This window comes from Malaclemys terrapin, chromosome 4, assembly GCF_027887155.1.
Source record: "Malaclemys terrapin pileata isolate rMalTer1 chromosome 4, rMalTer1.hap1, whole genome shotgun sequence".
NCBI lineage: Eukaryota > Metazoa > Chordata > Testudines > Emydidae > Malaclemys > Malaclemys terrapin.
Genome location: NC_071508.1, coordinates 133,237,884 through 133,265,399, shown reverse-complemented (window position 1 = coordinate 133,265,399; position 27,516 = coordinate 133,237,884). Strand labels below are relative to the sequence as shown.

At 43.3% G+C, this 27,516-nt stretch overlaps 1 protein-coding gene across 4 annotated transcripts in view; it reads right to left on the bottom strand.

The window, feature by feature from the left end:
* The window catches only part of MARK3 (microtubule affinity regulating kinase 3), a 120,370-nt gene that overhangs the window by 28,658 nt on the left and 64,196 nt on the right, over nt 1-27,516 (bottom strand). For all 4 annotated transcript variants that reach the window (XM_054025108.1, XM_054025109.1, XM_054025110.1 and 1 more), the window contains 5 exons: nt 22,537-22,636; nt 22,158-22,270; nt 16,018-16,171; nt 9,731-9,948; nt 3,737-3,840 (listed from right to left, as the gene is read on the bottom strand). In XM_054025108.1, coding sequence (XP_053881083.1) covers nt 3,737-3,840; nt 9,731-9,948; nt 16,018-16,171; nt 22,158-22,270; nt 22,537-22,636 — 689 coding nt within the window. The remainder of the gene's footprint in view (nt 1-3,736; nt 3,841-9,730; nt 9,949-16,017; nt 16,172-22,157; nt 22,271-22,536; nt 22,637-27,516) is intronic.

The following is a 27,516-nucleotide window of genomic DNA, read 5'->3' as shown; positions in this document are numbered from 1 at the left end:
CTGTTAACCACCACCACCACCACTGTAAAGTGCCAAGGACTACCTGCCTGGACCCATGCTTCTCACTGTAAAAAGACCCCTCCACCTCGAGAGGACTCTCCGACTAATAATAAGCCTATTTCTCCTTCTAGCTCTGCTGTGTCTTCTGGACAGCAAGAAAAAAAAAAGAAAAAAAAAGACAAAGTGAAGTGCTAGTAACCTCTCCCTTGTCCACTGACAGACCTACTGTGCCTCTAGATTTTTCTAGAAGAAGCAAAACCATTACAGGGTGATGTGCTAGTAACCTCTCCCCTGTATGATGCTAAACCACACTGTTTCAAGAAAAGAGAAGAAGAAACACTTGCTTCACTGAAACCACAAAGTCCAGAGATTCCTGACTACAAGAGACATTAAAAACTGACCCTAGTGAAAAAACAAAAAATTATACACTGGCAGGAAGAAACTTGTGAGACCCATGCTTGGGAACGTAGTATTGATTGGATTTTGGGGTTTATTCTACAGGCTGCGCCCTGTGTTTTGGATAAATCCTTCAGCATGTATTGCCCTCCCTAATTAGATTTTAAATGATAAGTACCAAAGGCACCTTGTTGCCATTGCCCCTGCCATCTCCTCCATTACACTATTACCCCTGTAACACATCCAAATACAGACAATGCCATATATTTGATAAAACCAATAACTAAGGCCTTCACACTTTAGTGATTTATTTAAATATTGTTTGAAAAAATATATTTTTAAGGTTCAGGATATCCCATATAAGCGAACAATTGAATAAATCAGTAGAAATAAAAGTATATGATATCACTACCAGTGAACCCCAAGAATTTATAATTGCTCACAGAGGGCTGCCATTAAATTAGCACAACAGAGGGCTTGAGTTATTTCCTCTAGAAAGAAGAGAGACTTGACCGGATCCCTTTGGGATAGGGCCAATAATGCAGCAGCAGTTTAGAATATTTTTAAGAACCAAGAACATGATAAGAAATTAGGGCAACTAGAGAAGGCCATTGGCCTTGTTTCTGGAGCACAACTAACCCAGGTACAGGCTGGAGCTGATGAGTTACATGTTATTTCCGCCCTTAGTTCAATGACCCAGAAGTTGCTAACAGAGATGGTATTGAATATCACTGAGGCTGGGAAAGCATTGCAGTGGGATCTAGCATGCTCAGAGATTCAAGATTTCTTGAATGACCAGCTAATGGCCATTCGGAATGATCTAGAGCACCAGGCTTGGCCCACTGCCCTTACAGACACATCAGGAGTACCATCTGATCTGTGGCCATGGAGACATACTTGGAAACTTTCTGGGTGGAAGTGTGGACGTTCTCAGTGCTCCTTCCAAGCATATGGACCGGTTCAAAAGGTGTGGGCTTCCACATACCGAATCCTGCCGGGTCCATAAAGAGGATGCATGTGGGATTAAGTAATTCACCGAGACATCTGGGAAATTAGACTTCCTAGTATGCCCAATCGATTTTTAGTCAGTGCTCCTGAGATTACATCTGACATTTAGATGGAGTTAGAGAGTCAATGGACATTTTGGCCGTTACAACCCCCACAGCTTCAGTGTATCCGTAAACTGAAGCCAGGAGAAGTTGTTACTCTTCATGACTACGTTTGCTAGAAGAGTAAGAGACAAGGAACTACCCTGACAAGACACTTATTTTTAAGCTAATAATAGCTGTGTGTATGTTAAGACATTGCAAGACATACATTTTAATCTCATTACCACTGCGGGCAATCATATTATTTACTGGCCTGCAGATAAAATTTTGCAGTAGTCCTTAGGTTCCAAATACCCTTTAATTGGACTAGTTTAGTACCTGATCGATTTCAAAATTTGCTTTCACTGTTACCAGAGGTTCAGAAAATCTCTAAAGTACAAGGGCAAATTCACATGCTTCAAAATATGTATCAAGTTAAAAAGTATGCCTTTCAGACAGCTTATAAAGTATCCACCTTATGTACTAAGTATAATGTATTGTGTTATATGACTAAGATTGTACAACAACTCCATCATATTATCGCTATAGAAATGTTATTGCTTGTGTTGTGCAGGAGTATGTTATTGTTGTTGTAAAGGACGTAATAATAGTAATACCTTTCATGTCCATGCTCATCATGCATTGTCATTACATCCAATCAAAACCCCTAAGGTTGAGGCATCTGATGTAGAATCTGAATTCCGAGATTTAATGCAAATAGAGATTTGAAAACGTTTGTTGTACTAGTAGTACAAAAGGGGGGGATTGTGGAAGCAGAGAAAGAACTGACAGGAAGGGGATGCAATACATGACAGTTCGTTAGCAAGAGTCAGGCTAACTGTAACCCTGATAACGCGAGATTTGTAGAAGCGAGGATTGTGTGAGGCAAGTGAGAAAGAACTGTGTAAGAAGTCATTATGACCTGGTATAGATAAGGTGTAGAAGACCTTGTGTAGATAAGGTATAGAAAATATTGTATGTTGGCAAGAGTCAAAACAAGTGAGGAAATGAGATATCAAGATGGCCTATGTATAAACAAAATGCAACTGTTGCTCATTATTGTCTGTAACAAAAAGTATAAATGCTTACTGTAATTGTTTACCTGTTGAGAGACCTGCTTAGCTCTCTCCCTCTGCGCAATTGTGAGAGTTAATAAAGCATCTGACTTGCTATACCTAAACAAATAGTGAGAACTCTGTTTTTCTCCGACAACTAACAAAGGTTAACTTAAGATTGTAGCGCAGACATGCCCTCAGAGAGGAGCTTTGCTTCTTTACAGTCCCATTTGTTCAACAACTTGCCACAGATTGTAGCTACCTGGAGGGCAGAACCATACAACTGTAACTAACTGGTGCAGACTTTAAATTCAATTAGTTGTAGTTAAAATTCACCCCAATTCCTGACAGAAAAACAAAATTAACTCCCTGCTTGGCAGTTTCTGGAACCGGTAAATCTCCAGGCAGCACAGTAATGGGGGACTGGGGTGGGTTCTTGACTAGCACTCCAGCCAATAAAGAAATCACATGCACTCTAAATATCCTACTTGACAAGCTGCCTCTGTGGGTGAAGGGGATGCTCACATTGATATGTTCCTCTTCCTTTGCCCCCTTCTACCCCTGACAGGGTAGGATTATGTTAAATTTTAATGTTTCAGGGGTGACATGATGAAGGGATACCTGAGCCTATAAACTCTACAGTATAGTAACAGGCCTCACACTGTTATCTGGTCAGGCAGAAGGCAGTTTTTCTAGAATAAATCAGCAATTTTCTAAAAGTATGACACTCCAATATCATGATAATGAGCACAGCATAGAATGGAATATGTACAGACAGAAACACACCATCATTTTCAGGTGTGTTTTAATTTGACCTCTAATACAAATTGATGCCTTTCTTTAATTTTTTAAAACCAAAAATCTTTTACTGAAACAGAACATTCCTTGTCCAAATATCCAGAAGAATGACTGAATGATTCAATTTTAACCTGTGTACACAGGCTATCCAACCATAGAACATATGATCATGGTCCATAAGTTAGTATCTACAAATTTTGGGAATCTTAGAAGAATACTTCAGGTCTACATACTGCAGAAACAAGTACTTGCAAGTATCCACGAGCTGGGGATTCGTACTTACCTTTAAGAGAAAAATGTAACACTTAGAGATATTGCTTCATTTTGAATCATATACAACAACTTTTTCGAAGCATGAGAAAACAAGTACAGACAATTTTTCTTTGAGAAATTTCATACCTGTTCTCCTTGCCATTTTGGATTACTGAATGTCTATCTGCAGTGGTTCTCTCGCTACAAACGTATGTATTGCGGCGTGTCATTGCTCCAGGTGCGGTATTATTCTACAATTAAAGATACAATGTGCATTAATCCACCCAAAAAGTTTGTGCAAGACTCACGGCAAAATCAGTATCAACAATATGTGGTTGAGACCTTATTTTCCTTAAATTTATGCTATAATTTGTTCTACAGCTTATAGTAAAAGCCTTACATTGATTTGTTTCCAAATTAGATAAGAAACAGAAATACCCTTTAGTTATGGTGACTGTGCTGGTCTTTCTAAGAAAGTGCTAAGATGCATGAACTGTTTGAAACACAATTTCATTTTATTTTGACTATTCAACAAGAGTTAACAGAGTAAACTTAACTTTAATCACAAATGCCCTCAACTATTAAGGTAAATAAAAATGAGGATTTTATGGAAGTTAATCTAGATCTGTAGTTCCTTTACCAGATATTCTTGAAAGATACTTTATGACTTTTAGAATGTGGAAATTATTATCTTTTCTTAAAACACTTTTCTGAAACTGAATCAAGCCCCTAACAAGTTAATTGACAGGAAAAGCAAAGATCTAACAGAAACAAACAGATGTGGCTAAGTACAATGGGGAAGTAAATAAATAAAGGCTCTTAAAAATACTAATGCCATAAAGGAGTCTAAAGTTTTGAAACCAATAATGAACAATTAAAATAAAGGCAAATTCCAGAAAATCTCAGTTAAGACATTTTTTCAAATATAAATATACACACAAACATTAGACAGAGGACAAGAGAACCACAGGGCCACTTAAAATGAAAATGGAGACCTTAGAGGGGGATAAAGAATAGAATTCATTACTTTGCCTCTGTCTTTGCAGAGGAAGAGGGTGGAGATATGCCCAACTTGGCGGTCAATTTTCCAGGAACGACTGAGGAGCTAGGTAGTGCACAGATAACAGAATTATATAAAAAAGGGTTAGATGCACTTAATGTAGAAAAAGCACGAGATCCAGATAAACATGCACCCAGGGGTTTTAGAGGAAGCAAGCAAACAAACTGGTGAATCTTTGACTCCCCCCTTCTCATTCCAGTTCACTGGATTTCAGATAAATTCCACAGGATTGGAAAATGGAAAATAAATCCATTACTGTGCTTTGTTTTTTAAAAGGACTGAGGGACAAAGCATGACACAAGAGAGGTTACTGAGTTTAAATATCCACTGCTGGGAAAAATCTTGGAAACCAGTTTAAGGGATGTTATCAGTGAACACATGGATAAGCCCCTGTCGATTACAGATTGCCAGTAAGAATTTAGGAAGAGGACTTAACTAACCCGTTGTAGTTCTTTGAAGAATTATTGCTGTGATAGACAAGGGAAACTCTATACATTTTTAAAAAGAATTTGAGATAAGGTTCTGCATAAAAACGAATGGCTACAGTAGTGTGCAATGGAATAAAGGGTAAAAAGATACGGAGGAAAAATGGGCCTAGGAGAAAAAAGGCAAAGCATAGCCATTGACAAACTTTTCAAGTCGAAAAAAGGTTCCAAGAGGGGTCAGTAAAAAACCTGTTATTCAATATATATGAAACAGCTCCCTGCAGTCCTCTCTCAGGCAAAGTTCCGACACACATCAGTTTATAATCAGGTTCCAAATTTCCCACAATTCCACAGCTGCAGAATATATCAAAAATCCATTTCTTTCTTCAGAACTGTACACTTGAATCCAAGGTGTCATTTAAAAGAAATGTCTAGCACTTGCTGTTGCAAACTTTAAAAACTTGAACTGGTTATAAGCTGATGCAGAGTCATGTGCTCGAGCCTGCCAATAGCTGAAATAACAGTTCTAAATATGAACAGTCACCATTCATTTGAATGGGGTGTTAATGTTTATTATTATTAGGCTTAAATGTTAACACTGCATTAACTTACTGAACATTGCAGGCAAAACAGCCAGCTGAAGACAGAAAAATCCATGACATGGTGAAAGATAAAAATGGAGGGGAAGTGTAAAAAGTTGAATTTAAACACCAAATTAAGCAACAGCAAATTATAAACTAATTGTATTATTCATTTTCATATTTAATTCAGTATGAAACAATTTTTAATTTATCTGAAGCTGCCAGAAAACCTCTAGTCTGCTGTCCTGGATTGCTAAGAAACCAGAGGCCTTGCTATAGAATTTGGGTCAAGCTCTCTACAGAGCTTTCACTTGTAACATATACTGACTTCAGTGGGAGTTTGTCTGTATAAAGAAGGCAGGAATCTGCCAATATATTTTACACATACATGCATACAAAAATGAAAACTGTTAACTATGCAACCTTAACGATGCATTAAACTTGCCAGGCAATACAAAAGGTTGTAACTGCACTATTAACTTGGCAACTCTGCCCTGCATGTGGTATGATGTACACCTTATGGCACAATTTATTAACTTGTTGGTTCCCAATTTTTTTTTTTTTTTGGAGCCACTATGTGATAGAATGACAGCTGAGCCTGTCCACCCCCTTTTTCTAGCTTTTCTCTGTCGGAGCACAACAGTGGTGCAGTTGTAGCACGTTAAGTGAGACATACCCTAAGCTTAACTTAAAACTAAACACTAACACTATAAACACACACTAAGCTAAGACACTGTATTCTTCAAGAGAGAAAATTCATGTTCAGTGGATCCACAGAAGTTCACATCTGTCTGCTGTCACAGCTGGATAGAGTTGAGGTGGCAAAGAGCACACCCCCTTTTATAGGCACATCCGGAGAACACAGAGGAATGCAGGGGGGAGCAGGAGGGGTGAGTGAGCTCTCTAACAGGCACTGCTACCAGAATGCATCCCATGAGTGGGACTTTGCAGAGTACACTTGAAGGTGGTGGCTACGTGTTTCTGGGAATAAGGAGCATCCTCTGATGCCATCAAAGGCTGAGCTGAGCACCATGAGCATACTGAAGAGAAGCTTGGGCTGGCAGGCTGCTGCAGCTGCATTGGACGAGTTAGCTGCATGTGCAGTCAGCTACATTAGGAGAGACAACCAGAGGAAGGAGGAAAGGTGAGTGGCTTTCAAGGAGTCACTTGCTGGTTCTTCTAAAGAAGTCATAACACATTTGCAGAAAGTCTGTAAGAGCTAGGGTCCTGAAGCCTCTTTCACCCACTATAATTGCCTTCCTCTGACCTGCCATCCTGAACGCCCTTTAGGTTGGGAGACAGCAATAAGGTATACGTTTGGAAATATCAAACAATCCATGAATAGTATGCATGAGTAATATGGCAGAATTATGTTGCTGCTAAAGCCTTATGTTTTTAGATTTTAATTGAGCAGACTACATATTAGTTTCCAGCAACTTTTTAAAGCAAAATAAATTTGACAAGTATTTTGCTAGTGGATCTAATCTGATTCTTACTGCACAGCTGTTCAGTTTGCAGAGCTATCTGACTTGCAGGGGCCTGCACGCACAGCCACCTTTAGAAGCACAACTTCTATGTTCCCTAAACCCACACACACTAATGAGCTGCACACATATGCACATTTGCCTTGAAGTGTATACTTGCAGACTTAATATTCTGCTGTACAAGCTTAGTATGCAATTGTTTAATGGTTCTAACAGTTAAAGAAGAGTTAGACTTTTTCAAAATCATACATTAGTCTTCAACAAGAACTATGCCCATACCAAGTTTTAAAGTTCTGCCATTTTGCAGTAGCTTTGTATAAAAAAAGTGGTTAATTTAAAAAAAAAAAAAAAAAAAAAAAAAAAAAAGGAGAAGTTACTAGTAATTCTGCTTCTCGGAAGTTATCTCAAGGAATTATCAATTTTAGGCTTTATGCAATCAGTGAGGCAGGATGGAACTTCTGTACCTGAAGGATTTTTTGTACTCAGAGTGGTAGGTCAGCACAAGACAACTCACTTTCTTCTGGCTGCATGCCAACTACCACAGCCCTTAAATTTTCTAGCCAATTCCTGAACTGTGGGGGAAGTAACAGCTTCCTATACACACCAGTTATAACAATGAACTCTAAACATGACTACACAAGAACTCACATTGGAAACCCTGTTAAGTTTATATGGTTAAATGTTAAAAGAACCATGAACTATAATTCCACCCTTTTGTGTGGTATTATAATGCCGTTTCTGATTATATTAGTGCCACTGTTCAATTCAGTGTGCAAGTCGGACCTTTTACCATGAACAAAGCAGGTATTCCATGGATCTGTCACTATAGCCCAAATTTTGATTTCAATTACAATGTAAAACTAGAAACCACTGGAATAAAGCCACGGATGTCAGGATCTAGCTGGTGTAACAGAGCAAGCCAAAATATCAAAGAATGAAGCACTGAGACTATAATGCAAAAGGGCTAAAAAAAAAAAGGAGGGGGGGCGGCAATAATATTGAGTATGGAGCAAAAACATACTACTGCCAAACAACAACAACAAAAGATTACTGGAGTGAAGGCCAGTGGTAGGACAAAACCAATTTAAAGGCCCTAACACTCTGGGACCAGACAACCCAGAACTGTGTGAGTGAGTGAGTGAGTGAGTGAGTGAGAGAGAGAGAAAAAAAAAAAAAAAAATTAACAGGAAGTTTAACACTGATCAGAAGGAAGGAGGGTGGGGGCCAGAAAAGAATACACATAGCACTGTCAGAGCAGATGTATGAACCACAGCTGAAGAGAAGGCAGAGGGAGGGGATCCCTCTTACAGGAGGAGTTCATTGCCAGCCTGTAGCTGAGAATGACTTGGCGGGAAGGTTCCAGGAACTGGAAGTAGTGGCTGCTGCTGGTACACAACCAATAAGAGAGGTTGAAGGCCTTCTGTCGAGCTACTTTTTGGCCTCAGAGGACTAAAAAGGTTTGAATTGGGGAAATTCTGCCATTTTTTATATTGCGATCATGGAATCCAAGTGCAATAATCTTGCCAGGATGGCATCTTTAAAGAAACATACCATCCCAAGCTGGATAATGGCTGAAGAGATTTTGTTGATATTTTAAAAAAATCACAATGCAGGGAAGATTTCTGTGCAGAAGCTGAATGTTCCAGAAAGTCTGAGTTTGTGGAAACAGACTTATTATGAATATTGTTTTTCAACCTTAGTTATAAAGGTGGCAATCAAGCAAAACGTTCAGTTGATTGGAGACAAGCTGGTCTGGGAACTGAGCTAAGGTAGATAACAGGTGCGGAAGGAAGGAATAACCTCAGCTCCCTAGTAACTTACCAGCTGAAGGATCTGGAAGTTATTGTGGGAGAGTTTCACTGAAACTAATCAGCTCAAAGCACTGCAGCAGAAAGATCAGAGGATCATTTTAAGAGGACTCTAGTCCCAAAGCTGAGCACTATATTTAAGCAAAAACTAAGTTCGAATAAGGTTTTTTTGGTTTGGAGGGCGGGGGAGGGAAGGGGAGAGAAAAAGCTTTTAAAGCTACAACTGTTTGGTAATATGTTAATTACTGGGCAGAGGGCAGGAGTCCATGGAGTAATCCGTATAACTGCATTTTTAAAATGTGTTAAGGAATGCCTAGTGCAAATTACAGGTGATCCTTTTTATCAGTACATACAAAAGGATATGGGATATAAAAGTTGTGGCAGGGATCCCTTTTTTGGGAGGAGGAAACCCAAAAGAGCAGGTGGGATTTCAGAGATCACCCATGACCCATACTATCTGCTCCATAGGATAGCCTCTTAGTTCCTTTTTTTGTCTTGGATTTATTTAAAATGTACCTCTGGTTCCTATCCTAATGAACTATTTCAGAAATGGCAATAGGCAAAAGAATTAAGTTCCTGGGCAGGTGACTGAAGCAAACAGTATACAAATAAGTATATGAGATACTTACATTTGCTCCTGGGGAATGAAGTGAGATGAAGATAAAAGCATTAAAAAAACAAATAAACCAAAAACCAATGACAGGCCATTGGGTTGAGTGACATTCTCCTACTCTTAAAGTGTTTCATGTTCATATGCTTGAAAGAATAAATGCTTCCACTTACACTGGGGACAGCCGAACTTTTCTTACGTTCAGGAATATCAGCCTTATTTGGATTGTTAGCATTTCCGAGCATGGGGCTAGCCGGAGCAATTCCTCGTCCCCCAACAGCACTACTGCTAGATTTCCTTGTCTGAATTCCATCTTCTTTCAGGTCACTGTCTGTAGTGCTAGTCTGGCTTCTTTTTGGATACGCCACTACTGGAGGGATAGATGGTCCAGCTAAAAAGAAAACATTTTTTTCAAAATGTGGAGGTTATCAAGCTTGTTATTCATTATGCAAATACATTTATATGCACATATCTTAAAAGTCAAAATAAATGAAACTTAAAGGTCAGAGGACCATAGAACATAAGAAGGGCCATACTGGGTCAGACTAAAGTTCCATCTAAGCTGGTACCATGTTTTCCGACAGCGGTCAATGCCAGGTGCCCCAGAGGAAATGAACAGAACAGGTAATCATCAAGTGATCCACTCCCTGTCGCTCATTCCCAGCCTCTGGCAAACAGAAGCTGGGGACACCATCCCTGCCCATCCTGGCGAATAGCCATTGATGGACCTATCCTCCATGAATTTATCTAGTTCTTTTTTGAAACCTGTTATGGTCTTGGTTTTCACAACATCCTCTGGCAAAGGATGGACAGAGGGATAGCTCAGTGGTTTGAGCATTGGCCTGCTAAACCCAGGGTTGTGAGTTCAATCCTTGAGGGGACCACTTAGGATCTGGAGCAAAATCAGTACTTGGCCCTGCTAGGGAAGGCAGGGGGCTGGACTCGATGACCTTTCAAGGTCCCTTCCAGTTCTAGGAGAGAGGATATCTCCATTTAAAAAAAAAAAAAAAAAAAAAAAAGAGTTCCACAGGTTGACTCTGTGTTGTGTGAAGAAATACGTCCTTTAGTTTGTTTTAAACCTGCTGCCTATTAATTTCATTTGGTGCCCCCTAGTTCTTGTGTTAGGAGAAAGAGTAAATAACACTTCCTTGTTTACTTTCTCCACACCAGCCAGGATTTTATAGACTTCTATCATATCCCCCCTTAGTCATCTCTTTTCCAAGCTGAAAAGTTCCAGTCTTATTAATTTCCCCTCATATGGAAGCCATCCCATAACTCTAATATTTTTGTTGCCCTTTTCTGAACCTTTTCCAATTCCAATATATCTTTTTTGAGATGGGGCAACCACATCGGCATGCAGTATTCAGGATGTGGGCATTCCATGGATTTATATAGAGGCAATATATTTTCTGTCTTATCTATCCCTTTCCTAATGATTCCCAACATTCCGCTGCCAGCGGCGGTGGAGCTGCGGGGGGGGGGGGGGGGCGGGCTCCCCCTCCCGTGGCTGTTGAGCAGCTCCGGGTCCCTCTGCCGCTGCCAGTTGTAGGAGGCCCCTGGCTGCCAGCAGCAGCAGCTGGGCAGCTAAGGATCGCCGCCACCATCACTGGCCGGTCAGTTGCGGGGCCCCCCAGTGTCACGGAGGTCGCTGAAAGTCATGGATTTCGTGACTTCCGCAACCTCCATGACAATCTTAGCCTTACCCATGTCCATTCCATTGTAGATGCGTGCGCTTGCCACATATACTGGTGCAGGAAGTTTTCCCCTCAGTGGTATCCATAGGGGACTGGGCTCTGGTGCCCTGTGGAGCGGTGCACATCTGCACCGGTATAAGGGGTGTTGCCGACTCCCCCTTCCCCTCCCTTAGTTCCTTCTTGCCGAAAATCGGCAGGGGGAAAGGAGGGTGGGTCATGGAATGGACATAAGCAACACATCTCAAAGAACAACAGTTATGAAAGGTAACTGTCTTATCTTCAAGGGCTTGCTTATGTCCATTACATTGTAGATGACTCCCAAGCAGTACCACTGGAGGTGGGTAAGAGGAGTTCAAGAATGTGTTGATTGCAACACAGCTCTGCCAAATCCCGCATCATCTCTGGCTTGCTGGGTGATAGCATAATGCGCCGTGAACGTGTGTACTGAAGGCCACATCACGGCCCTATAGATGTACTGGGTAGGGACATGTGCCAGGAAGGCAGTCAAAGCCGCCTGAGCCCTCGTCTAGTGAGCCTTCACTATCAGTGGAGGCACAGCCTGTGCCAACTCCTAACAAGTACGAATGCAAGTGGTGATCCAATTGGAAATCCTCTGAGAGGACACTGGAAGACTCTTCATCCTGTCAGCTCTTACGATGAAGAGCTGGGTTGATCTGCGGAAGGGCTTGGGGAGTACCAGGTAGAAAGCCAGGGTGCGCCGGACATCTAGAGTGTTCAGCTGCCTCGCCTCATTGGTCATGTGAGGCTTTGGACAGAACGCTGGGAGGAAGATAGCCTGGTTGACAAGGAAGTGCGACACCACCTTTGGCAGGAAGGCCGGATGGGGCCCCAGCTGGACCTCGTCCTTGTAGAATACCGTGTATGGGGGCTCTAAAGTGAGGGCTTTAATCTTGGAGACATGTCTCGCCGAAGTAATAGCTACAAGAAGAGCAACCTTCCAGGACAAGTGGGAAAGGGAACAAGAAGCCATAGGCTCAAAGGGCGGACCCGCGAGCCTGGAGAGGACCAGGCTGAGGTCCCCGGGTCCCGGATTGGCAGAAAGTCTTTCAAGGCCTTTCAGGAACCTGATCAATGTCTAATGCAAGAACACCAATCTACCCGGGATGCAAGGTGGAAGGCCAATATGGCTGCCAGGTACACCTTGACTGAAGAGAAGGCAAGGCCCTGATGCTTTAAGTGAAGCAGGTAATCCAAGATGGACTGCAGAGACGACTGGGTCAGGGAGATATCCTGCTTTGACACCAAGCTTCCACTTTGCCAGATAAGTTGCTCTGGTGGAGGGCTTTCTGCTCTCCAAGAGAACTTGCTGCACCTGACTAGAGCAGGCCTGTTCCTCTGGATTCAGCCACCCAGTATCCAAGCTGTGAGGTGGAGAGAGAGACCACAAACCTGATGGATGGATCCGAGCTACTTGACGTTTATATGTAATACAAGCTCCTCTCCAGACCATAACCCTGGAGTCCATAGTGTACTAAGATGTGCTCCTCAATCTAAGTCGGATGCATCCAAAATCCTCCTCACTGTCCGACCCTGAGGAGGGAGAGACTTGTCTGGGGGACCAGGACAGTACAAAGGCTGCTTGTGTACCCCGATCTCATTGGCTCTGCCCACGGACCTTCACTGGGGACCTGTACGGGGGCAATGGCTCTCGGTGCTGCGACCCTGTGACCAGTGTCGGCATTTGGTGATGGTACCCAGGCGATTGATGCCTCATGCTTAGAGAGTGGTGCTGCTCCATAGACTGTGAACCGGAACGGGAGTGAGAACACTGACATCTCAGAGACCAATGTGCCCGTAGTGATCCATACCGGCAATCCGGCGACGTGGTTCCAGGGACCAGCGTCTGGACCCTCTGGAACGGTGCCATGGGCTGGGAGAGTGACTTCGACGCTCCTGCCACCGGTGCTCTGGGGACTGGTGACAACTCGGTCTGCGCCAGGCCACTGGCAATCGACACCTAGAGCCTGAGGAACGCTGCCTAGAGTCTGGGGACTGACGCTGGGAACTCTGGCAGGCAAGCCAACCAGGGGCTGGTGGCACTGTTCAGGCAAGCGCTGACGGGGAACTCCCTGAGGTGGGGAGCAGTGCTGCAGTGATAGAGCGGGCTGGAAGGGTCCCAGGGCAGGTTTACCCAGCAAACGAGGCACCTCAGTGGCCGGCGTGGGCTGCACCAGAAGGGACAGTATGTTCTTAGCATCCTGAAAGGCCTCCGGTGTGGATGGCACCGCCAAGTGTCGAGTACCTCTGCCACTTCCTGGGGTGGCGGGTGGGTCTTGAAGTGGGCTTGACAGCTCAACAGCAGTCAGAGCCTGGCCACCGTCCAGAGGGGAAGAACTGTCCTACGCGGATCTTCACTCTCCGGCTCTCTCCTTCCCTTTACAGGACATAGGAGAACGCCCCCTCCCGGCCTCTCTTTGCTTTTTACCTGGGGATGGGGATGGGAATGGGAATGGTGCCAGTCAGAGGTTGCTGCCGGCAGCGTGCTCCGCACCGGGGCCACAGTACTTGGAGCAGAGTCCAATCTCGTTGGCTCTGAGGCCGGTGCAAGGACCGACTCCATAAAGAGTGCTCGGAGACAAACGTCCTGTTCCTTCTCGATCGGCGGCCTGAAGCTCTTGCAAATGCAACACTTGTTGCTCATGTGGGTTTCCCCTAAACACTTCAGGCAGCTTCTATGGGGATCACTGACTGGCACAGGTTTTTGCAACAGTCACAAGGTTTGAAGCCCAGGGCATGCCCTGTCCCTAGGCTAAGTCCTGTTCGGGACTAACTATTTCTAACTTAACACTAAGGGAACTATTAACTATACAACTTTAAACAACTATATACAACAAATTCACTACTAAACACAGCAGAGATAGGAAAGCGTGCCGAAGCAAGGAGACATTCCAGCACGGTCATTGGCAGTAAGAAGGAACTGAGGGAGAGGGGAGCTAGCGGCACCCCTTATACTGGCGCATATGCGTGCCATTCCAGAGGGCACCAGACCCAGTCCCCTACAGATATCACTGAGGGGAAAAAATCCGGCACCAGTGCATATGGCGAGTGCACACACAGACAATGGAATGGACATGAGCAAGCACTCGAAGAACTTTTCCAAACTTATTAATCTCTGCCTTTTTAAAAAAGGGTAAAACTTGAGTTGCTCAAAAACAAAGTCAATTTTTAAACATTTAATAAGTTGGAGATTTAAGCCAACTTTTAAGGCTCTCTTTAACGCAATTTTCCACCAAAGATACAGAATTTGTATACATTTTCTCCGGTAAGGACAGATGGGTGGTGAATATAAAACTATTTAAATTCTTTAATTGGAGATGTTCCTCAGATTTTAATGTAAGAAAAAAATGGTGTTAAACACTCTGAAAGGTCCCTTCAGGCTCTTGTCTTGTTTTGCTTAGCTCCAGAAGTCCAACATTTGAACACTGCCTATTGTACTTTTCTAGTCATTCCTCTTTTACTTGAAGTGTTGGGCCATATATTTGGCTGTGCTTTATTCCCTTTCTTGCCACTGGCACAATAGGTTGGAAAACTAGTCTAAACCCAGTTACGGATTTCCTTTGAGCAAGGGATCTCTAATTGCATAAAGTTGTCATGGCAGGTTCTTTGTCACTTGTTTCTAATCCCTCCCAGTTCAATGGGCATTCCAGAGCCCAGCCAGACCAAGCTAAATTCCAGATACTCTGAGATGGTGGAATGGCACCGGAGGGCAATTATTGCTGGCACACAACCTACCCTAATTTGTGCTGTAGGCCCCCACATGCCTATGGAATTGGGGAAGAATGACAGAAAGCTGTTCTGGTACACCTGAAGATCAGGCAAAATGTCCAACAGCCCAACTATTTGTACCAATCCTTTCCCAGCTATTAAAATGTAAGGAGTTGAGATGTGGATGTTATATTTTGAAAGTCAGACTTCCCTTCCTCTCCTGACACACTTTAATGGGGATAAAAATAAAGTCAAAACCATTCAAGTGTTTTGGTTTCTCTCTTCAAACAAAACTAACAAACTGATTCTACAGATTAGAAAATTTAACAAAAAAGACAACGTAATCCGAGGAGACACAGGGAGAGGAAAGCAACCTCTCCTGCCTGCAAATAACCACTGTAGTATACTCAGGTCAAAAGGAGATTCCCTTTGTAAATTAGTGTATAGGCAGGAAGATTTAGAAGATATTTAGTAAACTCTGTGTGACTGTTCTGCATACCCATGAGGCAGAAAAGTTCTAAGTCTGGCTGGAGTCACTGGTACTCTTTAAAAACTGGACCTTTGCAGGGCATTCAAGTGACAGCCCCCACAGGAAACAAGAAGAAATACTGGGGGACAGACAGTTTTCCAAGTTCTTTTAGACAAAGGCTGACCTATTAGTGCCAAAAGGAAACAAAAGCTGTATGGCCATAATGGAAGTGGGGGGATGGTGCGGGATGCACTTGATATTGAACAAGAGAACTTGCGAGATGTTTAACTCGTGTAGCAAGACTTTCCTAGGATGGCCCCACAGGCAGGAGAAAATATTGCCATAATAATAGAATAAGCTGGTTCACTCAGTACAGCTTTAGAAGGTATCTCTGCGGAGGTCTTAAGTATATATAAAAATACCTGATCATTGTAAAACAATGAATTAGTCACTAGGTTGTAACTGACCAGACCATAAGCAAGTTGGTCCCTTTTAAAAGGTGAAGGCTGTAAGAAAATATCGAACTTTTTATAGTAGGTGTGCGTCATCACACTGAAACAGGGTCACTCACCATGATCGCTGTACCGTCGCTGTTTTTGGCTGGAAGATATGCTTCTCTGCACTTTGTGATGAGGCGATTGTCCAGTGCTATTGTTGAGATCACTACTTGGCCTAACTTTAGCAAGGGAAAGATTGCTGCTGGAGCTTGAATCACTAGCATCCAACTAAGAGAAAATTTAAAAATGAGGTTCAATCAAAATGAATTTAACAACGTCCAGAGATACTGAACATAATCCTAAGTAAGCAAAAGTTCAAAAGGTTCTCACACTAAAATGTTCCTTGAAAGTTCACTAGTCAGATCCAGTTCTGTGCCTCAAGGACCAGTAGAAATATGAGTAGTGCTCTATTCATTTGTCACTCAACTGGTGGTAAATAAGTAACCAAATCTGGACAAAGCTACAATAGCTACACAAAACATTGCACAGTTCAATTTACTTCTGAAATGTTAGGAGCATTTTATGAAAACATTATTTTGCTGAGAAACAAATATCTTCTATCCCTTCCTTACGGGATAAGGTTGGGGAGAGAAGAGGGTGTTTGCTTCTGAACAGTTTGCTTCCATTTATACAGACATTAGAATGTAGTCCCTGCCCTAAGAGAGTATAGAGTGCCTACCAAACTTTTGGTCCTACGATTCAAAAATAGGTCATTTTAAAAATATGTTAAAATGCTTAACCAATATTTGAAGGTGTTTTTGTTTAAAGGTAACCAGCATATGATAGGCTATAGTACTGAAGTCAAAATATGGTGTTTTAGCCCACAATAAAGTTATTGCTAAGGCCCTACTTGAATCATGGGATGATTGTCAAATAACTGTGGCTGAGAGTCACAGATTAGACATGGAAAATTGCAGAAAAGTAATAACGGACCTTTATTAATTGTGGTAATTTGGAAATCAGAAGACGACTTATTTTTTTAAGAAAAAATTGCTGGAACAATATAAACATTCCAGTATTACGTTATACCTTCTATATTTTTTTTGATAACCAGACATTTTGTGCAACCACATTACATTCATTAATGCATGGGGCTGACAGCGGGAGCCTTGGCCATCAGCGGCTGATGGCCGGGGTTCCCGTTGTCAGGCTCAGCCAACTGGTGGCCAGGGCTTCTGCTGTCAGCCCCTGGCGGCTGACAGAATTGCAGTGGAAGCCTAATATTGCTGAGATCTGCAATTTCCGCACTATCACAAATTAGGTAGGGTCTTAGTTATCTTTCAGCCGGGAAGCACTCAAGTTATTAGAGTGCCATGCACTCCCCATTTACTCCCCATTATACATGACTATGGTATAACAATGTGATTAATTTTTAATCACAATTTTTTGAGTTAATCGCGTGAGTTAACTGTGATTAATCGACAGCCCTAATAATTAGTAAAGTCCAAATGGGTGAGAACTTAAAAATTGGACTATAATAAAACTCAGATCTCAGTGAGGACTGAACCTATTGATATTCTGAATAGAATTCTCTCTCTGGCTGGCAACTGCCCTTACATCTCTTCATATATGATTCTCACATTACCCCAACCAGTCTCCATATCTCCTTACCCTCCTTTCACTCTCCTCCCATTAAAGCATTATATTAAGAGATTGATTACGTTGTTTTAAATACCTGGGGCTAGGTGTGGGGGGGGGGAGAGACAAGGTGGGAAGGAGATCAGATGTAGTGTCTGCCATGTTTTGGTAGCCATTCTAAAGGCAGTAGCCTGTGTAGGCAGATTTGTATCCTCAGTGTCCTGTTAATCTACATAATAAGATTTCAGGATTTTCACTGACAACTAGAACGTGTGTTGAGTAAGTGTGAAGCAATGAAAACAGCTACAAGGATAGCCGAGAGCTCTTTCTGTTCAGACTATCAATAGATTCAATCACTGAGATCTGAGTTTTATTATAGTCCAATTTTTAAGTTTTCACCCATTTGGACTTTACTAATTATTAGGGCTGTTGATTAATCGCAGTTAACTCACGCGATTAACTCAAAAAATTGTGATTAAAATTAATCACTATTAATCACACTGTTATACAATAGAATACCAATTGAAATATATTAAATATTTTGGATATTTTTCTACATTTTCAAGTATATTGATTTCTATTACAGCACAGAATACAGTGCTCACTTTATATTATTTTTATTACAAATATTTGCACTGTAAAAACAAAAGAAATAATATTTTTCAAATCACCTCATACAAGTACTGTAGTGCAATCTCGATCATGAAAGTGTAACTTACAAATATAGATGTGTTACATAACTGCACTCAAAAATAAAAATGTAAAACTTTAAAGCCTACAAGTACACTCAGTCCTACTTCTTGTTCAGCCAATTGCTAAGACAAACAAGTTTGTTTACATTTATGGGAGATACTGCTGCCTGATTCTTATTTACGTCATCACCTGAAAGCAAGAACAGGCGTTCGCATGGCACTTTTGCAGCCAGTGTTGCAAGGTATTTATGTGCCAGATATGCTAAACATTCATATGCCCCTTCATGCTTCGGCCACCATTCCAGAGGACATGCTTCCATGCTGAGGATGCTCGTTAAAAAAATAATGCATTAATTAAATTTGTGACTGAACTCCTTGGGGAAGAAATGTAGGTCTCCTGTTCTGTTTTACCTGCATTCTGCCATATATTTCATGTTATAGCAGCCTCGGATGATGACCCAGCACAAGTTTGTTTTAAGAACATTTTCACAGCAGATTTGACAAAACACAAAGAAGGTACCAATGTGAGATTTCTAAAAACAGCTACAGCACTCGATCCAAGGTTTAAGAATCTGAAGTGCTGTCCAAAATCTGAGAGGGACGAGGTGTGGAGCATACTTTTAGAAGTCTTAAAAGAGCAACACTCAGATGTGGAAACTACAGAACCCGAACCACCAAAAAAGAAAATCAACCTTCTGCTGGTGGCATCTGACTCAGATGATGAAATTGAATAGGCATCGGTCCGTTCTGCTTTGGATCGTTATTGAGCAGAACCCGTGATCAGCATGGACGCATGTCCTCTGGAATGGTGGTTGAATTTTTGAATGCAGTTTTTTTGTACATAAATTCTACATTTGTAAGTTCACCTTTCATAATAAAGAGATTGCACTACAGTACTTGTATTAGGTGAATTGAAAAAATATCATTTCTTTTGTTTTTTTCAGTGCAACTATTTGTAATAAAAAATAAATATAAAGTGAGCACTGTACTCTTTGTATTCTGTGTTGTAATTAAAATCAATATATTTGAAAGTGTAGAAAGCATCCAAAAATATTTACATGTTCTATTGTTTAACAGCGCAATTAATTGCACTATTAACAAGATTATTTTTTTAATCTTGTGACAGCCCTACTAATTATACCTGTGCAACACCAAGGCATTTATCTATGTCATGCCAAGAGTCCTAGACCATTGTGATAAGAGGTAACTCAACCAATCACTACCCTTACTCTGTATTGGTTGCATAAAGGAGAAGGCACATATGAAGGATTATTTGGCAAAACTGCCACACCCGTGAGAAAATAAATGACTCTGCAAACTGGAACATAAGGAACAGCAGAATTGGGATTGTGTGTATATTCCTAGGTCAGCAACTATTCCTTCACTCTGGGAAACTATTTTTGGTATAATTTTAATCAGGACTGCTGATGTCATGAGGCAGCACATTAAAAAATGTTATGAGAAAAATGCATCTACATTAAATTTAACAATGACTTAACATAGCTAAGCAGCGTATTAATGCTTTTTTGTTGGACTACAGTCACAAGGGTTCACACAATCTACTTGCTAAATCAAGGGAAATGAATGTGATATGCTAAGTTGTGTTTAGGTTAATTTTCTCCACTATTGCAGTTTTACAGCTATTTTAAAATAACAGAGGTCACCTGATACTGACTGCTACAGGTAAGGCTGCAAAACAGTTATAATCCCATTTACACAAGCTTCCCCCTTTCCAATAAATCTCCTCTCTGCACTGAAATGTTCAGTGCTTGTTCACTATAGAGGGTAGAGAGTTTTCCTGTTTTTCAGCTCTGAGTTCTACAAAGGTGAAATGTAAATTCCCCTCCTCCCCGATTCCCTAAAACAAAAAAGTGACCACACTTCCTCCATATGTGTAATAAAAAAAACAGCAGATATTTGAAACTAAAAGATTAATATATGCACAATCCCCATTGAGTGCATACACACGTTTGAAAAAAATTAGGATAAAAATCTATTTTAAAAGATCATTTCTAAAGATTGCTCAGTAGGTTCTGGCTAAGACATGGGCTCTCAAAATTTCAATGTGGACTACATCCTAGAGAGACTGCCTCTCCTCACATTTTCAACAGCTTGGACCACTTTTGCTCCATTCAAGATTATACAGTATATCTGAGGCACCTAAAACAATTGTTTAGATGGCGAAATAATTTATTTGCAACTATCTTTGATCTGACAAACATATTCTCCTTTTTGAAAAGTGTCTCATGATGCTTAAGGAGGAAAAAAAAAAAAGCTCCAAGCCATCTTCTTTTGCTCTTAATTTCTTCCATTTTATTACTCTTCTACCACATGGAATCACTGTACATTTGGTTCTGTTGGCCACTGAACATTCTGCCCTGCTTCTTTCCCCCTTGGAATACTCCCTAATCACCTGTTCTCAACCTGACTCCAGTGAACATACTGCCCAATTTCCTTCTCTCCTAATGCCCTGGACATTCTTTTCCAATTGGCTGTTCTTGGTCCCCCTCTTATTGACAGCTCCCAGTAGTGTGTTTATTCCAATCCTGCTGTTAACCCACATCCCTGCGTGCAGAGTGTGTGTGTTTCTGAGTCCTAGCAGAAGCCCCAGCAGAGGTGTGTGTGGAGGTGGGGGGAGGGGGGGGAGGAGTGTAACCCCACAACCAGGGACAAAGGAGTTAAAGAGAGACTGTCAGAAGTCCAATCCTGAAAAGATCAGTTAGTCTTTTGACCACTTGTCTGACTTTCGCATTGGCATATTCAGTACTAAAGTTTTATGAGAGGATGGCATCAATACAAGGGAAGACTGCATAGAAGCACTGTGTTTGATGCCTGACTGGGTTACAGAGCATCCCTTTTTGGGCCTGGTGTTACACTTTTCAACTGAGGCTCAAGAGGATTTGTGGCTCCTGAAAAAGGACCTGGTGCTGGAGACCTATCTCTCTTCCCTGTGTGGACTCTGTTCTTTCCTTCCCTATCCCTTGAGATTTTATCAGATCTTTATGGGCAGCTATTTCAACTCTACAAGTAGAGGAGCCAACAAGAGCCCTTTTAGATGAGGAGTGCTCAGAAATTTCTGCTGCCACAGCTATCTCAGGGTCTGAAGAGGGAGGCTTTAATCTCTCCAGCAGGATCACTTTCAGGAATGCCTCCCCGGATCTTTGGTTTCTCTTAGAAAATAATTTACAGATGACATTTCTCTGTTATCTGCCCCTCACCCAGACACAGTAAGCATCTGGTATACCCACAATTTAGAGGCATTACTATCTCAAATGAAGGGAAATTCCTAAAGCTTGGAGACTTGTGTTCAGTCATTACTATCAATCAGGTACCAGGACAGATGCTTAGACAAAATAAAATTCCTTCTTGTTGAAGAAGAAAGGAAATGCCATCAAAAAGTAAACACTAATCACCAGCTATTAAATATCTATTTACAAAACAATGGGTAAATGACACAGCGAGGGAAGAGGCTCACACACTGCAAGACATGGGGCGGTGAACTGAGGGGAAGTTGGGATCACCCCATATTTTATGTCTTCGGCTAGAGGTATGAGGAAGCTCACTCTGCGTACAGGTGTAGCCCTGAATGGACTCTGCAGTGTAAAAGAATGCAAATAGGATTGTACTGAGTGCATGCACATCAATAGTGGAATATATTGAGACAAGCACTTGAACTGATGGACAATGGGGCTTGCTCTGTCCTTTATGCCCTTGGGTAGGGGGGAGACACAAGGACATTTAGGACACAGGTGCAGTCACAACGGACATTACCGGCCAAAATAATTTGATCTTGTCCACATGGTGGACCACGTGGTGGAATTCACGTAAACAATTTCTCGAAGAGGAACCATAACTTTCACTTGAATTAACTATCTTTTGCTCTGAATAGTTTTTCTGCATTTAACATCAGAATATTTTTAACTTTTTTCCTGTTCTATACTCACCTCTGATGATTTTCTCCCTAACAATAAGTATGTAGCTGTGATTTCATCATATTTCATTTTACTAAGGGATTCTTGAATTTCTTCTTGAGAGTATCCCATTCCAACCATAATATCTGAAAGAAAGAAGGAGTTTGTAAGTCATAATATGCTTTAATAGATACACACTGGTTGAGTGCTTCCATGTTCAAAAACCTGTTTATTTCGAATAAAGGAACAAAATATCTAAATGTGGGAACAATGTCTAATTAGATACTAATAGTAAAGTTGTTTTTCAAATACCTAAATATACATATTAAGCACAGATCAGATCTGCTTATACAGTACATGAACTCAAAATACTACAAGATAAATGCGGACATATTGGAAAACACTGAATTACCTATTCTCTTCTGGTCTGAGATGTCCAGCTCTGGTTCAACAAAAGGTTTTAGCTCATCATCTTCATGCCCTGCATTGATCCACCGGTCCTTCATGATTTGCTACAAAGATAGGTTGCTTAGTAGTGTAAGATATTTACTTGTAAACGAAACAAGTCACTGAAAGGTCAAAGTCCCATCTATCAAAAATGTATAGCATTGAAGAACTGAAGACAAGCAAATCCAGACTTGGGTTTAAAGAGATAAGTCCTTACTTCCTCCTCTAATTCTACCCACCATTCTTTTCCAGAAAGCTCCCAATAATTCCCAACTCCTATTTGAAACTAGCCAGATTTATTGCCAGTCTCCTTCCTCTCCTCCCTGGACTCGTGTTCCTAGACAGACTACTTCTCATCAGCTGTATTCCAGCATAAAGGTCAAAGTTAAGTATTAGTAGTGGAGAGATTGGTTGCAGTGGGAGCACAGGGAGGAGAGTAGTTAAGACTTCTTCCAGACAACAATCTGTATGCAGGAAACCATCCTAATCCAGGAAACCTTCACTGGATTTTGTACACTAATACCCTCTTTCAGCCACAAAACTTCTAGCAGACTTCCCCATTCTAAATATTACTCACTTGGGAACTAGTCAGTTCTCCAAGGAGTTAAATTAAAGCATAAAGTATTGACAAAGAACACAAAGGGAAAAAAACAGCAGATAAAAGCACCTGTTTAAAAATATTATGGTTAAGAAAATCTAAACTGAGATTTTAACCCTTCTCTAATGTTGAACTATTTAGGAAGTCACAGATATTAGACTGTACTCCAACAGCCTTTCATAGGAATGTACTAAAACGCAAGCCATGCCTAGCCATAGTGCCCTACTTTTGAAGGGAGTAATCAGTAACTCCTCCTCATGTGATTACTCTATACATCTTCAAGATACTTTACTGTAGAATACTGTGGTACATTTTGAAAGTCCAAAACTACAGTTTACAATAGTGATACTATTGTGCTTTGGGTTATTAGCTTTTAAGGAAACAAAGACAAAAAGACGGTTACTCACCGTTGTAACTGTTGTTCTTTGAGATGTGTTGCTCATATCCATTCCATTAGGTGTGCGCGCGCCGCGTGCACGATCGTCGGAGAATTTTCTACCCTAGCAACACCGGCGGTCGGCTGTGGAGCCCCCTAGAGTGGCGCATTCATTGCGCTGAATATATACCCCAGCCGACCCGGCGCCCCCTCAGTTCCTTCTTGCCGGCTACTCCGACAGTGGGGAAGGGGGGCGGGTTTGGAATGGATATGAGCAACACATCTCGAAGAGCAACAGTTACAATGGTGAGTAACCGTCTTTTCTTCTTCGAGTGCTTGCTCATATCCATTCCATTAGGTGACTCCCAAGCCCAACTTAGGTGGTGGGGTCGGAGTGAGACATTGCTGTGTGCAAAACCGCTGATCCGAATGCAGCATCGTCCCTGGACTGCTGCACTAGTGCATAGTGAGCTGTAAACGTGTGGACTGATGACCAAACCGCCGCTCTACAAATGTCCTGGATCGGAACTTGCGCCAGGAAAGCAGTCGAGGAAGCTTGGGCCCTCGTGGAGTGAGCGGTGAGGTGCGGTGCTGAGACACCTGCCAGGTCATAGCAAGTCCGGATGCAAGACGTAATCCAGGAGGATAGGCGTTGTGAGGAGACCGGTAAGCCTTTCATTCGGTCGGCCACTGCAACGAAGAGTTGCGTCGTCTTTCTAAAGTGCCTTGTGCGGTCAATATAGAAAGCCAGGGCCCTGCGTACGTCCAGAGAATGCAAACGTTGATCCTGGCGAGTAGCATGTGGTTTAGGATGAAAGATCGGGAGAAATATATCCTGGTTGATATGAAACGGAGAAACCACCTTAGGGAGAAAGGCAGGATGTGGACGAAGCTGCACTTTATCCTTATGGAAAACTGTGTAAGGGGGCTCGGATGTAAGCGCCCTGAGTTCAGAAACGCGCCTTGCTGAGGTGATGGCTACGAGGAAGGCTGTCTTCCAGGATAGGTACAAAAGTGAACAGGTGGCCAGTGGCTCGAATGGAGGACCTGTGAGCTTGGAGAGAACCAGGTTGAGGTCCCACGTCGGGACGGGCTGACGTTGTTGTGGGTACATCCGGTCTAAGCCCTTGAGGAATCTAACGACCATCGGGTTAGAGAATACCAAGGACGCGAGTTCCCCTGGGTGAAAGGCTGATATAGCGGCCAGGTGAACTCTAATTGAAGATATCGCCAACCCCTGCTGTTTTAGGGAGAGGAGATATTCCAATATGAGAGGAATAGGTGCCTGTAACGGGGACGTGGCTCGTTGTTCGCACCAACAGGAGAACCGCTTCCACTTGGCCAAGTACGTGGCTCGTGTTGAGGGCTTCCTACTGCTCAACAGAATCTGTTGGACCGAGAGTGAGCATTGTTGCTCTGCCTGGGTGAACCATGGAGCAGCCACGCCGTGAGGTGAAGAGATTGCAGGTCGGGGTGACGCAGCCGGCCGTGGTCCTGAGAGATGAGATCCGGACATAATGGAAGCGGGATCGGTGTCTGAACCGAGAGCTCCAACAGTGTGGTGTACCAATGTTGTCTCGGCCACGCTGGAGCGACCAGAATTACCTGTGCCTGGTCTCTGCGCAATTTGAGCAGTACCTTGTGGACCAGAGGAAACGGAGGGAAGGCATAAAACAGGTGGTCTTTCCAGGGAAGGAGAAACGCATCCGAGAGGGAGCCCGGAGCTCGACCTTGCAGGGAGCAGAACACGTGGCACTTCCTGTTGTCTCGAGATGCAAACAGGTCTATCTGGGGAAACCCCCACTTCTGGAAGACGGAACGTATGATGTCCGGACGGATAGACCACTCGTGCGTCTGAAAGGACCTGCTGAGTCGGTCCGCTAAAGTGTTCTGGACTCCAGGGAGGAACGATGCCGTGAGATGGATTGAGTGGGCGATGCAGAAGTCCCACAGGCGAATGGCCTCTTGGCATAGAGTTGACGAACGTGCTCCTCCTTGCTTGTTGATGTATAACATGGCCGTGGTGTTGTCGATGAGAACTAACACACAGCGGCCACGTAGGAGGTTGAGAAATGCCTGGCACGCCAGGCGCACCGCCATCAGTTCCCGAACATTGATGTGCAGAGCTATCTGGGGTGCAGTCCACAGGCCCTGGGTATGGTGTTCGTTGAGATGGGCGCCCCAACCCAGAGATGAAGCGTCTGTGACCAGGTGCAGAGAGGGTTGTGGGGCGTGAAATGGCATCCCCTCGCAAACCACATTGTGATCTAGCCACCAGGTGAGGGAGGTCAGGACCGAGTTCGGGACCGTGACCACCATGTTCAGGCTGTCCCGATGTGGGCGGTATATCGATGACACCCAGGTCTGGAGTGGGCGAAGCCGAAGTCTGGCATGCCTGGTTACGTACGTGCAGGAAGCCATGTGACCCAGCAGGGTGAGGCACGACCTCACCGTAGTAGTTGGGAAGGCCCTGAGCCCTTGAATAAGACTCGTGATGGTACAAAAGCGGTTGTCTGGCAGGATGGCTTGTGCACGTCTGGAGTCTAGGACTGCGCCGATGAATTCTATTCTCTGGGTAGGTTCTAAAGTGGATTTGTCCTTGTTGAGTAGGATGCCCAACTCGTTGAATGTGTGCACTATTATGTGAACGTGATCTCGAACTTGCTCTTTGGTGCGACCGCGCACCAGCCAGTCGTCTAGGTACGGGAACACCTGTATCCCTTGCCGACGAAGGTATGCTGCCACGACAGCCATACATTTCGTGAACACTCTTGGGGCAGAGGATAGGCCGAAGGGAAGGACCGCAAATTGATATTGCACCTTGCTTACCACGAATCGCAGGAAGCGTCTGTGGGGCGGGTAAATTGCAATATGAAAGTATGCGTCTTTCATGTCGAGGGCGGTGAACCAGTCTCCAGGATCGAGGGAAGGGACAATGGCCCCTAAGGAGACCATGCGGAACTTCAACTTTACTACGAATTTGTTGAGTCCGCGCAAGTCCAAGATGGGTCGCAGACCCCCTTTGGACTTGGGGATCACGAAGTAACGGGAATAAAATCCCCTGCCCCTTAACTCTACTGGAACCTCCTCTATGGCCCCCATAGCAAGGAGCGTGGAAACCTCCTGTATAAGAAGTTGCTCGTGAGAAGGGTCCCTGAAGAGGGACGGGGAAGGGGGGTGGGAGGGAGGGATTGAAGAAAACTGGATAGCGTATCCCCTCTCCACCGTGCGAAGGTCCCAACGGTCCGAAGTTATAAGGGACCAAACACGGTGGAAGTGGGAGAGGCGATCTCGAAAGGAGGGGGTTGGATCCTGGGGGATGACTGGGGCGCCGTCCTCGATCGCACCTTCAAAAGTTCTGCCTAGGGCCTGAAGGTGGCCTTGGTGGCCCCTGGTTCTGACCGGGTTGAGGGCCAGTCCACCTTCTCCTACCACCTCGCCCCCGCCTTCTGGCAGAGTCCTGTCTCTGACGAGGTGGAGGGGGGTAGAAACGTTGAGGCTGGGGACTAAATGGTCTGCGCTGGGGACCCGCAACATGCATCCCCAGGGAGCGCATGATTGTTCTCGAGTCCTTGAGGCTCTGCAGACGAGAGTCCGTCTTGTCCGAGAACAATCCATGTCCCTCAAAGGGCAGATCCTGTAGGGTTTGCTGCAGCTCCGGAGGCAAACCCGAAACCTGAAGCCAGGAGATCCTCCGCATAGCGATACCCGAAGCCAGGGTCCTCGCAGCCGAGTCCGCTATGTCCAAGGAGGCCTGCAAGGAGGTCCGAGCCACCTTCTTACCCTCCTCTATCAAGGCCCCAAATTCCTCCCTGGAGTCTTGGGGAACCAATTCCTTGAACTTCCCCATAGAGTTCCAGGAATTAAAGTTATAGCGGCTCAGGAGCGCCTGCTGGTTAGCCGCTCTAAGTTGCAGCCCTCCGGCTGAATAAACTTTACGGCCAAACAAATCGAGGCGCTTAGCCTCCTTC